Source organism: Lithobates pipiens, unplaced genomic scaffold (assembly GCF_037356315.1).
Source record: "Lithobates pipiens isolate NorthernLeopardFrog02 unplaced genomic scaffold, aLitPip1_a1.2 Scaffold_18, whole genome shotgun sequence".
Taxonomy (NCBI): domain Eukaryota; kingdom Metazoa; phylum Chordata; class Amphibia; order Anura; family Ranidae; genus Lithobates; species Lithobates pipiens.
The window spans coordinates 141269284-141284095 of NW_027507758.1; the positions used below are offsets into that span (position 1 = coordinate 141269284).

At 41.7% G+C, this 14812-nt stretch overlaps 1 protein-coding gene across 2 annotated transcripts in view; it reads left to right on the forward strand.

Annotated features, from left to right (window-relative positions):
* Positions 1–14812, forward strand: part of GALNT2 (polypeptide N-acetylgalactosaminyltransferase 2) — a 192033-nt gene that overhangs the window by 54815 nt on the left and 122406 nt on the right. The window contains exons 3-4 of one of the 2 annotated variants that reach the window (XM_077486200.1): positions 2150–2308; positions 2866–3019. In XM_077486200.1, the coding sequence (XP_077342326.1) occupies positions 2150–2308; positions 2866–3019 (313 nt within the window). The remainder of the gene's footprint in view (positions 1–2149; positions 2309–2865; positions 3020–14812) is intronic. The other variant, XM_077486201.1, reaches the window with a different exon arrangement.

Genomic DNA, 14812 nt, shown 5'->3' on the forward strand with positions numbered 1-14812 from the left:
GGATCTTTATTTTGGATTCAAGGCATATACTGATGGCTTTAAATTTAACTGTCGGTTTTAAAACTCTAATCACTGACTTTGTGTTAGGCCGCGTACACACGCGCGGACTGTTCGCCCAACCTTGTCCGCTGAACAGTGTTTGGGCGGACAGTCCGCTCGTGTGTGGGGCTTCAGCGGACAGTTTCAGCGGACAGTTGGCCGAACAAGGTCTTACGGAAATTCCGAAAAACTGTCCGCTGAAACAAGGTTTCAGCGGACTGTTCGCTCGTGTGTAGGCTTGTTCGGCCAACTAAGTCTCGCGCATGCTCAGAAAGGATTTCCACGTCGGAAGGTTGCATTGCAGTGTATAGGACGTCGTATTTTTCGTCCCGTCGTACGTGCCGTTCACGTCATCGCGCACGGTTTCAGCAAACTGTTCGTCCGTCGTGTGTGGCCATGTCCGTCCATGCTAAGTTTGAGCGGACTGTTCGCTCAAACTGTTGGACGGACAAAGTTGGGCCAACAGTCCGCGCGTGTGTACGCAGCCTAACAGGGTTGAGATTGACCGTTATATGAAATCAAATATAGGTATAGGGTTGGTTTTTACTACCGGCTACCTACTAAGGAACTCTATAAATAGATTGACCGTTTGATATTCTTTTAGGATTTTCTTTGGGGGGATTTGGGCTGGTCAAGTTATTGTTTTGAAAGCTGTCATAACCCAATTTAAATTAATGACTTACAGTTTGTTAGCAGCAAACAACTCGACCAAAATTTAAGATGGCAATTTTCTTTATAAATCCCATTCAAAAAAAAAAAAAGTTCATACACACATTATATATATATATATATATATATATATATATATATATATATATATATATATATATATATATATATATATATATATATATATATATATATATATATATATAAAATAAAATTTCAAGGCAATGTTATTTGCTTGCTTAAAGTGGTTGTAAACCCTCCCCCACAACTTTGTCCTATGTAAATCGGCATAAAAAAAACCCTACTGAACACTGCTTGAAGATATCTCCTTACTTGCTTAGTATTGTTGTAATCCTTTTTGTTCTTTAGAATGATGTCACTGAGCATGCCCAGATCTCCCCTGATTTACGGCACACTCTCTGTGTTTGTCTATCTGTTATCCCACCTTCCTACTGTGGACATCCTTCTCTCCCTTTTTTTTTTTCTTTCCTATTTTATTGTTGTAGATCATGCTGTTTATTCAGACTTGATGTTTTGATCTGCTTAATATTTCACGTCCTGTGACAGTTACCTCTGGCCCTTTGATGCCTACTCTAACTTGCAGGCTACAAATTTTGTTTATTAATATGCTACTTCTACTGTTGGATGTTATCACATCTTTGGCAGCTGCGTTCTAGCTGTCTAACACCTTCTCGGCAATTACAAACCGTCCTTTTACGCTATGTTTTGTACTTCAATTTTTCAATACATATCTATTGTCAGTGAAAGCTGTTAGAACAGAAATATGGGAGCTGTCTCCCCTGACTTATTTAGAAGGTGCTTCCTAATCCTTACATTACTACTTTAGGAGTCGGTGACACCTAGTACAAGTATAGTATCTGGCCTCTGATGATTTTGTTTTTATGCACCTGGTATACATTTAGCTGATTTTAAAGTAAAAGTTTGGCTCTGCTTTAAATATTTCCTGGGAAAAATTGGGAGTCAAAAAAAAGATGACGGAAACCAGGTTATAGGCAGGGGTAGAATGTGATGAGTGAATTGCTCTGAATTCCTGGCAAAAGCAATTTTAGTGCATTGACCAAAAATTGATATGACAAGAACATCGGGTTTTGTGTGTGTGTATATGTATATATATATATATATATATATATATATATATATATATATATATATATATATATATATATATATATATATATATATATATAATAATATTATAATGTGTGTGTTTTATATATTATAATAATTAAGTGTTTTATATATGGTAAAACATTACCTTCATAATACAAGACCAAATTTATTGAAAGTTATGGTCAGGAGCTGTCGTTTGGTGGTGGTATCTCAGACTTATGGAAAGGCAGTAAGATCCATGGCCCTTCTGCACCCCTGTGACGCAATTCTCAATTTTTCAACTTGTGCAATGTCCTCTTTGCCCTTACAGGTCGATGGCACCCCAAAACCTGCTTAGATGTCAAATGCATCTATCAATTAATTTTAAATCATCTCGGAAGCAGAAGTGATGCCATCAACACAAGTCCAAAGCCTATTAACACAGGCCCTAAATTGGTTAAATACATTCCAGGGGCATCCAAAACAAAAGGTATTTTAAGGTCTTACAGTTCATTTTTTTTTATCTGAAGCAGTTGCAGCCTAAGATGAGCCTGTCCCCTGCCAACAGCTGCAGAGTGGGACCCTTGCTCCCTATGGCGAAGCAATGGTCTCCCTGCAGAGGTCTGACACATGCCTTTTATAGGGAAGTCGGGGGGTATAACTGCGATTGGCAAAGCTCATGCTCCGTGCTCGTTAGAAGCTCTGACTCAGCAGGGGGCATGGTGAACCTTACCAGAAGTGAGTAATTGTCTCATTCTGCAGCATTTTGGTATTGGAAAGGATTTTCGACTTGGGAAGTGGCTGCCTTGGGAAAATTAAAAACTTCAGACATTTAACACCTTTTTGTTTTAATGCAACTCCCAATGCATTTATCTGATTTCAACTGAAGATTTAAATGGGCCTTACCATGAATAGTTTGCTTTCTCACTTATTCCACCACTATACTTAAGTAAAAAGTTGGATTTGCATTTGCACTGCCTATACTGTTTTAAACTTGTTTTATTAAACCAGACAATTAACCCCCCCCCCTTTATTTTCCCAACTTAGGTAAGGTACGGTGGCAGGACTTCGATCAAGATGCTTATGTTGGAGTCACTGCAGTGCGACCCGGTCAGGATGCTTATGCACGTAACAAATTTAATCAAGTGGAAAGTGACAAATTGCGCATGGACAGAAATGTTCCTGATACGCGACATGACCAGTATGTATATAAACTGTTATGACAAACCTGTAAAAACTTAAAATGGAAGTAAACCCTTCCAAACAACTTTGACCTACAGGTAAGCCTAGATTAAGGCTTACCTGTAGGTCCAAGTAATATCTCCTAAACCTATATGGTTTAGGACATATTTGCCCGAAAATGGGCACCGCTGTCTACGGCGCATGCGCCGTAGACAGCGGCGCGCAGGCGCACTAAATGCGGCAAGTCCAAGAATGGATTTGCCAAATTTGTCTACTCCCGTGCGCATGCGCGGGAGTGACGTCATCGCGGCTCCGGCGAATGGCAGCGTCGGAGCTCCGAGACGCGACTCCCGTGCTCATGCGCGGGAGTGACGTCATCGCGGCTTCTCCGCTGTCATTCGTCGGAGCTGCGAGAGACGCCACAACCAAGATGGATGCGGCGGACTACAGGTGACAGCGGCGACTTCGCTGGCTCCTGTGTCAGGTAAGTGACACATAATGAGCTACTATGCGATGCATAGTAGTCCATTATGCTTTACCTTTGCAGGGAAAAAAAGAGGAAGTAAACCCATCAGGGTTTACTTCCTCTTTAAGTGGGATTCTGGCCTAAAGCCAACTAGTCTTAAAACTGCTCTTACCCTCCACCCTTCTAACACCTTTACTAACTACCCTGTGGAAGAAAGATCTGTACACTTGCCTATTTTCAGGCCGCTTCGATCTGTTCATGTGATCTCATATGTGTCAGCCAGCGGCAGCTACAGGGTAGTGAAGAGAGTGCTAGACAATGACCGGAATGGCTGAGTAGTGATGTCACCCATAGGCTTACTATGGGCCATCCATTGTCAGCGCTCCCTCCTTTCCCCTGAAACTGCTGCTTGATGACACAAGGAACTGATCTCGTGACCAGACCACAGTGGCCTGACAATAGGAAGCATACAGTGCTTTTTTCCGCCAGAGTGTGGCTGGGTAGGTGTCCCACTATCAGAACACAACAGCACTGCGGAAGAGATCGCTGCACTACCGTCAGACTGTTAGTACAGCAGCTCTGACCAGAGCTATCAGTTTATTTTCGCTCTACCTGAAAAAACACTATTAGTGTGTACCAGGATTAAGCTTCTGCAGGCAAAAATGGAACTCCCAAGGGCTGGGGGTGGGGGGTCTGGTTTACGTGACTTATGCATGAGATCACTAAATAAAGGGGCAGCAGTGGGTTATGGCTGATATGGCATCTGAACAGAGAAACGGATGAGCTTAGGTTTTTAACCTTAATGCAGAGAAAGAGTTCAGGCAGAACATCTGTTAACTTTAGAACCACTTTAACACCAGTTGCTTTTAAAATACAATTAAAGTGGCTCTAAAGGCAGAAGGCTTTTTTTTTTTTTTCTTGCGGCAGTCTGTGCATTAAGATAAAAAACCTTCAGTGTGCAGCTCTTCCCTCAGCCCCGCTAATACTTACTGGGCCCCATCTCGATCCAGCAATGTTGCATGAGAGCCTTGGCTGTCTAGGACCCTCCCTCCTGACTGGCTAAGACACAGCAGTGGTCAATCAAACTCGATGAGCCAAGGAGGGAAAGAGAAGGGGCAGGGACAAGCCACGGCTATCTAGCTCATTATGCCTTTGCCTTACAGGGTCTATTTTTTATCCTTCTTTAAATTTGGCTTTACTTCCCCTTTAAAGTGATTAAAAAAAAAAAAATCCTTTAGAAATAAGAAACGTCATACTTGCCTCCACTGTGCAGCTTGTTTTGCACAGAGTGGCTCCGAACATCCTCTTTTGGGGTCCCCCGGCGGCTCCCCGCTTCAGATAATCCCCTAGGAGAAGCGCTCTCCTGATCAGGTTAACTTGTGGGGCGCGCTCCCGAATCCAGCATTTGCATCCATAGACACAAATGCCGCACTCTGCCCCAGCGCCCGCGTCATTGGATTTGATTGACAGCAGCAGGAGCCAGTGGCTGTGCTGCTATAAATCTATCCAGTGGAGAGAGGGACAGCGCTCCCCTGTCGAACAGATGAAGGGTCTCGGTTAAGTTAAAACTGGAGGGGGGGGCGGTGCCTAACAGGTGTTTTTTTTTACCTTAATGCATAGGATGCATTAAGGTGAAAAAACACAAAGGTTTTCAACCCCTTTAAGCGAAATCCCAAAACAAGCCATTGAAGCTGCCAGTTAGTAAGGTTTCTGATTGCAGCTCTAATTAATTATGATTAATTGCTGCCAGTTAAGTTCTAGAGTTGGATCTATATTTAGCCACTTAAACTGTCTAGTGGCTGATGAAGGGGAAAAGCTTCCCCGAAATGAGATCTCCAAGCAACAGAATGCTGCGAGGAGGATGTTTATGAGAGGAAGAGGCAGGAGGGTAGTGTGCACTCCAGCACTGGTGCACACCCCACAGACCTGATCTCGATCCATGTTGTTGGGGGGTTACCCCTGAAACAGTACCTCCTTTTTAAAGCCACTGTAGAAGGATTTTAAAAAGGAAGTTCAATCTGGGGAAAATAAATAAAAGGACACTTCCCTGTCCAGGGATCCAGCGTCATCATCACCCGGGCTAGTTCTTCACTAGCTTTCAGGTTCCCGACACTGGAGTCAAAACATGCTGCTTTCTTCTTCACGGCCAGCTGCCCACTGTTCATTAGTGAGCTGTGCTTTGAGACTGGTCCTGCAGCCGGAGGGGAGGCCGAGAGGAAGAACTTCCACTCAGATCACCTAGGCAATCTGAGTGGAAGTGAGAGCCTATCAAAACTAGGTGCCCGCTATACCCCCCCCCCCCCCCCCCACACACAAGAAGAAAACGACCTGCCAAATGTGGCAGGGGGGGGAGCAGCTTTCCCTTTTGAGTGGAGTTGCACTTTAAGGTGTAAGTGTATGATTTGATCACTTCACCATCTCTGGAAGATATACCCCCCTTCCTGACCAGGCCAGTTTTTGCGATATGACACTGCTTTAACTGACAATTGTGTGGTTGTGGAACGCTGTATCCAAATAGGATGTACTTTCCCACAACTAGATCTTTCTTTTGGCGGTATTTGATCGTCAAATTTTTTGCGCTTTAAACAAATAACGTCCGACAATTTAAAAAAAAACTATTTTTTACTTCCTGCTATAAAACCTTTCCAGTAAAAAAAATCTAATTTCTTCATTGGTTTAGGCCAATATGTATTCTGCTACATATTTTTGTTAAAGAAAAATCCCAATAAGTGTTTATTGATTGGTTTGCGCAAAAGTTATAGCGTCTACAAACTATGGGCTATATTTATGTAATTTTTATTTTACTAATAATGGCAGCGATTAACAACTTTATAGCAAGACTGTGATATTGGGGTGAACAAATCGGACCCCTAACTGACACTTTTTATTTTTTTATTTTTATTACAGTGATTAAAAATATGCATTTGCTGTACTAATGACACTGGCAGGGAAGGGGTTAACATCAGGGGTGATCAAAGGTTTAAATGTGTGCCTAGCTGATGTTACAGTGTAGTGGTGGAGGTGCTTTTACTAGTAGAAGGCATGGATCAGGTTGGAACACAGGATCCATGCTTTCTGTACTGACAGAATGGCAATCTGCCTTGTTTACATAGTTCTACATGTGTACCGAACGATCAGCAGGTGCCAATGAAAATCGGGGTCTGCGGGACCCTCTGATCAGCTCCTGCTGTGTAAAATCGCAGCAGGAGCAAGCCGCTGGTGGTGCCTCCTCGTGCCCAGAAGTGCAGGATTGTATGTATGTATGTATGTATGTATGTATGTATGTGTAATCCTGCACAGTAAATTTGCTATTGGGTCATTGGCAAGTGGTTAAAGTTATTTCCTTTCAAATTTAAATGCTACTGGATCTCTTCTAGTTTAGAGTGCTTCTCGAGCTGTAAGGTATAGCATTTGAACTCTGCATGAACTTTTTTGCGTTTTAATGTGTCTACATACTGGATAATGTGCTGCACTCAGCTTACAGTTCTGTTACCATTTGCAGCAGATGGCTTAGATCTGTTTGTTTTTTTTTTTTTTTTTGTAGTGCAAACCAGTATCCGTTGTTGTTTTTTTGTTTTTAAATTTGTGATGCAGACTGTACAGTAGACTGCAGGGAGCTAGCATGAAGTCAAACTTGGGTACTTGCACTGCATGTAATATAAAAATACTTTTAATGATTTATTAAAGTGTTAATAAACCCACAACCGTAAAATCAGTCTGTAAATGCAGTAAATATGTTTATTATACTCTCTGTGGAACCAAAGGGGTTAAATCTCTGCATTGTGTAAAAGGGCTATTTGATCTTGTCTTCTCTGATCCTTCCATTGTCCCCAATCCATCTGCTGATAGCACAGAGCCTTAGGTGTACTTTGCACATGCTCAGTTTGGTTTGTATTAGTAGAGTGTTTCATTTATTTTGGAGATGGTGTATGTGAGCCAATCGGCACTGTCCAGACAGAGGGTCAGGGGTCATGCAGCCTCGTAGGACAGTCAGAGGAGAATGAAAACTCCTCCTACAAGCTTGAATTGGTGCTCTGCAGGACACTGATGGACTGCTATATACTGCTGATAAGAAAATGTATTTTAGCAGTTTATATCCGCATCCCCAGCCTAAAGGTAGGTAAAAAAACCTTCTCTGTGCAGCAGCCCCCCAATAATTACCTGAGTCCAATCTTCCTCCAGGGCTGTGCACAAGAACCTTGGCTTGCCAGGGACTCTCCCTCATTGGCTGAGAGAGCAGCGGCAGCTATTACTTCCCGCTGCTGTCAATTTCAGCCAGTAAGCCAATGAAAAGAGAGAGGGGCAGAGCTGAGCCGTGGCTCTGTCTGTGAATAGACATGCAGAGCAGCACCTCGGGAGCGAGCCTGCCTGGGTGCCCCCATTGCAAGCTGCTTGCTGTGGGGTCAGGAGGGAGGGGCCAGGAGCGCAGGCGGGGGACCCAAGAAGAGGAGGACTGAAAGTCTGTTTTTTTTTTTTTTTTTTTTTTTTTTTTTGTGGCACGCTAGTCTCATGTCGAAAGTGAAGAGTTTACTCACAATACGAAAACTTTCGTACGACAGTATACGTTGCCAGAAGTGACTTAATGTGTTTGAATAGTTCTGTATGTATTCTTTCGTTTCTGAGTGTGCATTGTCTTGCTCTTGTGTTTTTTTTTTTTTTTTTTCCTAGGAAAACTGTACTAATGAAACGAAAATCGGACAAGTTCACATCCGACAAAAATGTTATAGCCTGCACATCCAGCTTTTGTCTGATGAAAAGGCGAAATCGGCTGACCAGGGTCGGACTGACAACTCATGTGGCCCCAATAGATTATGGGGTCACACAGTATACACACACAGTATACACACACAGTATACACACACGCACACTGAAAAGGTACTGGAGAGGCGGGGCAGCTATAATCTTGTGATTTTTTTTTAAAAACAGATTTTTACATACTGTCCCTGGTTTTATTGAGGCTGCCAACCCTGATGGGGCCCCTTAGTGGCATGGGGCCCTCGGGCAGTGCCCGAATGGTCAGTCCGCCCCTGCAGCTGATGAAAGCACTGTACTAACTATCTGAAAATCGTCAGACAGCTTGTTGCACAAATTTTCCATCCAATGTTTGTATTGTGTGTACAGGCCTTTTAATATCGTGTTAATAGCAAATGCGTGACCTCATAGCAGCTGTCATTGTAGGTGTGAAGACTAACATCTCACTACTGAAGTCTGTAAACCATTAGGTTGTTAAATATTCCATCTACCAGATCTTACTAGGATTCCTGACCTTTTTAGTACGGAGCTTTTCTGCTTGTGACCCTGACTTGTTGAGTTTCATTCTTTTCCCCAGAATCCTCAGATTTTTATTCTGTGAAGCAGCTCTGAACCCACAACAACGCAGACAAAGGCAGCTGTCAGACAAGCACATTTCCTTCATTCAGCAACTGAAGCTGCAGCAGATGGCACAAAGAGCAGAACCTGAAACAGAGTATTGCCATAGAAAGGGCATTGTCATAGCAACTGAACAATCTGAGTTATTATACTACTGATACCACGCTCTAATGTAAACTTTCAAAGGGTGATGAGTATTCTGATATGCCAGAAATTACGCTTAAAAACAGTTCTGTAGGAGATCTGCTTGGCGTTTAATGAATTTATTTGACAAGCTGTGTCTACCTTACCGCTTGCTTAAGTCATTAAATTTACCACATCCTTTTATCCCTAATCCCCAGGGACCAGGGATTGATTCATTAAAACTGGAGAAATTTAGAACAGAGGTAGAATTGTCTACAGCAGCTAGTCAGTTTCTCGTTTTCAGTTCCCCCTATAAAATGGCATTTGACACCTGGTGCTTTAGGTCATTTTCTTAGTTTAGTTTTGTTTTTCCTTTTGCCCCCCAGTTATAATGAATCATTCCTAAAGCGTATGTATAGACAAATCTTTGCTTTTTGGTTTTGGGTAGTAGGGAAGGGTTAAAACTTGAGTTCCTAAAGCAACATTGTAAAAAAATATGTATCAAATGGTGTATTACATGCTGTTCATACGGTCACTACCAGATGTGTTCCCAAAAGTGAACTTATCCTTTAAATGTTGACTTGTGATATTGCAAAGCTGAATTGCAAAAAAGATGGTCACTGGCCTAGTATCTAAGTGCAGCAAAGTCCATATTTGTGATGTGCCTGGGTGACTGGTCCATTTATTTAGAGATGAAATTGTATGCATCGACAAAATATTTTATTAGTTTTCAAAGGAACAAGGAAGGGTTATTACCCCTGCCAGGTTATTTTTGCCATCTGTGTACCATTGGGGAAAATCTTCTTCGCTTCCTGTCCCAGAGGCACAACTGAAATTTGGAGGAAATCTCCAAAAATGTGAGATTTGCCCCTGGGACAGGTGTCCCCATTGGATAATTCCCCCCTACCTCTTGTTATAGGGACAACGTTTAGATTTTGGATTTCTCTCATTGTCTTTCTGAGACAGTGGTCACCATTACAAACAGAAGGGCACAGGACCATGAAAACTTGACAACGGGCCCATCCGCTTTCCACTCTATTTTTTACCTAGAGATTCTTTTATTGTGCTTTGAGCTGCAACCAAAACTCGAATGTGCCCCTTATTTTTTGTATTTTTTTAACCCAATGAATACATGGTATATGTATCATTCCATCACTCTCTCCTTTCTACCAAACCGTTGTCTGTTCTCTTCTCCCTAACTTTTCCTTCATGTCAGACCTTTTCTTATGCTTGCTCTGTTGCAATGGGAATCTCACCACACTGATTCTCTTGAAACAAACACATTACATTTAACAGTCTCTGATTCTTTTGTGGGCAATCCTATTGGAATCTTCACAAAATGTGAAAAGTATGTCAGCACTCCTTTCTAAAGTGTAAGTTCACCTTTACAGAAAATCTGTAAGGTCAACTTAAAATAGAACCTCGTCCCGCTAACCTGGAGTCGGGTGGTTCAGGTATATGAAATCCCAGAGGCTTTCTCTCCTCTTTGCCTATGGTGACAGGATGGGCTATGCGGGTTCTGATTAGTCAGCTCTGTCTATGTGACGGTGTCGACCAATTAGAATGCACCTATATGTACCTCCTGACGTGTTGCATTTAGGAGATTCAGAAGCCCCGGATCGGTGAAGCAGTGACCCGATGTCAGTGCAGGTAATCGCCGGACTCCAGATCAACGACACCGGGGGGTGTAAGTAGAGGGTCCAGTGTAAGTTCACCTTACAGATTTTTCTGTAAAGGTGAACTTCACCTTGAAGTTAGGTTTGATGAATCCATGTCTACAAACTGTTAGGTAGTCGTGGCCAAGTGGTTGTAAACCTCAAAAATGAAATATGAACAATACATATCCCTGTATAGTGTGTGCTTGTCTCAATCCAGAGCGCTAAGTTCCATTCTTTTTGCTGCTTCATTCCTCTGGTATCTGTATGAGTCACTTCTGACAAGTTTTGTTGAAACCAAGAGAAAAATGATAACAGGGGAGGGAGCTCCAGCTGATTGACAGCCTCGGCTTTCTTGCTGTTTGAAGAGGGTGTGTCTCTGCCCTCCAATCAGCTCTCAGAGCTCTCATCGCTGATTTAACTTCAGCTCTCCATCCCCTGCTTTTCAGAACTGAGAGATCCTGTGTAAATTCTCCACCTTGAATGGATGTAAGGAAAGACAGCTGTAGTTACACAAGTACATCATATGTAAGAGGATTTGTTTCATTTTTTCATTGTATATTACCTGAGGCCAGTCACTTTACTGGGTATATGTAAGGCTTTACAACCACTTTAACCTCTTCAGTCTAGAGTTTGGAAATTCTAGAGAAATGCTTAAATAATGCATTACAATTTAACTAAACACATTTGATTTTAGTAGACTAAAATGATTTTATTCAATTAAAATGTGCTTGAAATTTTAGTCCACTAAAATATGATGACTAAAATGGGACTAAAACTAAAATGCCATTTTAGTCCTTATGCTGCGTACACACACAACCGGACTTTTCGACAACAAAGGTCCGACGGAACAAATCCGTCAGACAATTCGATCATGTGTGGGCTCCATCGGATCTTTGCTGTCCAAAAATCTGACGGACTTTAGAAATAGAACATTTTTCAAAGTTTTCTGCCGTAACTCCGCCGGACCCAGTTCCTATGGAGAAATCCGCTCGTCTATATGCTGTTCCGATGAAAACAGACGCTAGGGCAGCTATTAGCTACTGGCTATGAAGTTCCTTATTCTAGTCCGGTCGTACATCATCACGTTTTGAATCCGTTGGACTTTGGTGTGATTGTGTGTGTCCAAGTCCGTTCAGTTGGAAAGTCTGTCGGAACTCTGCCGAAAGTCCATCGGGAAGACAGTCGGACCTAGTCTGCCGGAAAGTCTGGTCATGTGTACGCGGCATTAGACTAAGACTAAAATGAAATTTGCTGCCAAAATTAACACTGCTGCTGTCGGCTGACTTTACAGAGCCAATCTATGCTCTGAAAAAAATCCAGACCATATGGCTGGTATCCCCCAGCCCCCCCCCCCCCCCTCGTGTTTACAGGAGAAACTGAGGGAAGTAATTCCATAGGCTGCTGTTGCTGTTAGTCAGATTTTTGAGGAGGCAGCAGAGTTGTGGTTTACCGTGCTGTTTGTGTCTATGGATGCACACAGTCCAGCTCAGGAGCGCACCTGCACAGGTGCCTCATTATCCTCCAGCTTTCTAAGTTAGCACCCGAAGTAGGGATAGGCCAATAGCCCCAGCAGTGAACTGCCAGAGGAACAGAAGAGGGTGCTTTCTGTGCAATATGGTTGCACAGAGCAAGAAAGTATAACCTTCTTTTTTTTTTATTTAAAGAAAAAAAAATTGACTTTAGTATCACTTTAAATATTTACAAAACTCACATGGCATTAGATTGAGGATGTCCTTTGTCACGATGGTTAAAGCTGACCATATACATGTTGATTGTACAACCTCCTTAATATCTACCACTAACTACAATTGCCTACCTGATTTGACACTAACTGAATGGATCTTTTAGGTATGTCCTCAAACTACATTGGTTACAGTGAATGGTTGACCAACCTTGTTTGATATTCTGATTCTATGTTTACCTGGTAAATATACTTCATGCACTGTTGCTATACAAATATTTAAGTGTCCTTAATAGGTTGAGCTGCTTTATCATATAATTGGAAATTTGGAAACCATCTCTTATAGATGCATGCAGTATATCCTGGTGGCATTTGCCGAAGGATGTAAAAGATTTAAGCAAATCAAGTTATCAATCTGCGTTTGGAATGCAGTACGTTGAAAGAAGATTTAGACGATTTAGACGATTTATAGACCTGCAGCCTGGGAATAAACTTGAGATAAAGTCTTAGGTGGCTTTTTCTCATTGTGCATGTCACTCATCCGTATGCTAAGGAACAAACGACTTTATCTTCCAAAATATTTTGGTCATTAGTACTTTTTAAAATTCTTAATTAGGCTGTGCTGTTCTCATTAAACATAAAGAAACTAACGACATTTTGTAGCAAACATTTTGACACCATCCATATCCCAAATTGCTTTTTAATGATAAAAAGATGCATATTTTTGATTGAATAAATCCCATGACTCGCATAAAAAAACAGTTTTGAAGTAAACGGAACCTAATATCTCAGGCCCACTTTATGTACAGAAAGGGGTTTCAAGTGCATTCGCAAATTGAGATTTGCACAGGAAGGCTGCATTCACACCTGAGCGTATCGTTTTCAGGCGTTTTTCTGACATTTTTTCTGGTGTTTTTGTACAGGTGTTTTGAGGTCCAAAAGTCACCAATGTAAAATACCTGTAATCTGCCTAAAAGCTTGTGTACTTTTTTGAGCGTTTTTGCTTAACAGATTGGTCAGATGTGAACAGGGACCATTTAAAAGAATGTGATTTTGCTTGTTGGGCTTTTTGAAACTTTCGAGATGAGCGTTTTACGAGCTGAAAACGCTCAGGTGTGAATGCAGCCGAAGTTGCAAGCTTGGTAGATTTCTAGCGGAACCAACTGGCATTTTTTGCCTTTATTAATCAGATCTAATTAAAAACTTTCAGTATTTAATTGATCGAAGGACAGCAGGTAGGTAGGGCTAACCGGTAGGGTTTACATACAGTGGGTATAAAAAGTTGGGTTGTCGGGTTTCTGTGATGTAAATAAATGAGACAAAGGTAAATTAATTTCAGAACTTTTTCCACCTTTTTAATGTGACCTATAAACTGTACAACTCAGTTGAAATCCTTTAGGTGAATGGGAGTAAAAAAAATAAAAAAAATAAAACAGTATGGATGCATAAGTGTGCACACCCTTAAACTAATACTTTATTGTTGAAGTACCTTTTGATTTTATTACAGCACTCAGTCTTTTTGGGTATGAGTCTACCAGCATGGCACATCTTGACTTGGCAATATTTGCCCACTCTTCTTTGCAAAAACACTCCAAACCTGCCAGATTGTGAGGACATCTCCTGTGCACAGTCCTCTTCAGATCAACCCACAGATTTCCATTCGGATTCAGGTCTGGGCTCTGGCTGGGCCATTCCAAAACATTAATCATCTTCTGGTGAAGCCATTCCTTGATTTGGATGTATGCTTTGGGTCGTTGTCATGCTGAAAGACGACGTTCCTCTTCATGTTCAGCTTTCTAGCAAAAGCCTGAAGGTTTTGTGCCAATATTGACTGGTATTTGGAACTGTTCATAAATCCCTCTTTCTTGACTACGGCCCCTGTTCCAGCTGAATAAAAACAGCCCCAAAGCATTATGCTGCCACCACCATGCTTCACTGTGGATATGGTGTTCTTTTGGTGATGTGCAGTGTTGTTTTTGTGCCAAACATATCTTTTGAAATTATGGCCAAAAAGTTCAACCTTGGTTTGATCAGACCATTACACATTTTCCCACATGCTTTTGGGAGACTTCAGATGTGTTTTTACAAACTTTAGCCAGGCTTGGATGTTTTTCCTTGTAGGAAAAGACTTCTGTCTTGCCACTGTACCCCATAGCTCAGACATGGACAATACGGGAGATTGTTGTCACATGTACCACACAGCCATTGCTGAAGCTCCTTTAACCACTTCAGCCCCGGAAGGTTTTACCCTCTTAATGACAAGGCCATTTTTTGCGGTTTGGCACTGCGTTGCTTTAACTGACAATTGCATCTGCGTGTGACACTGTACCCAAATAAGATTGATATCTTTTTTTTTTTTCCCCCACAAATAAAGCGTTTTTTATTTTTTGCGCTATAAAAACCCAATTTTGAAGAAAATGTTTATTTTTTTTTTGTTCTTTTACTTTCTGCTATAATACATATCCAAAAACCTTCCAAAATACCAAATCACTCGCGTCACCTCTCCTTGACCAA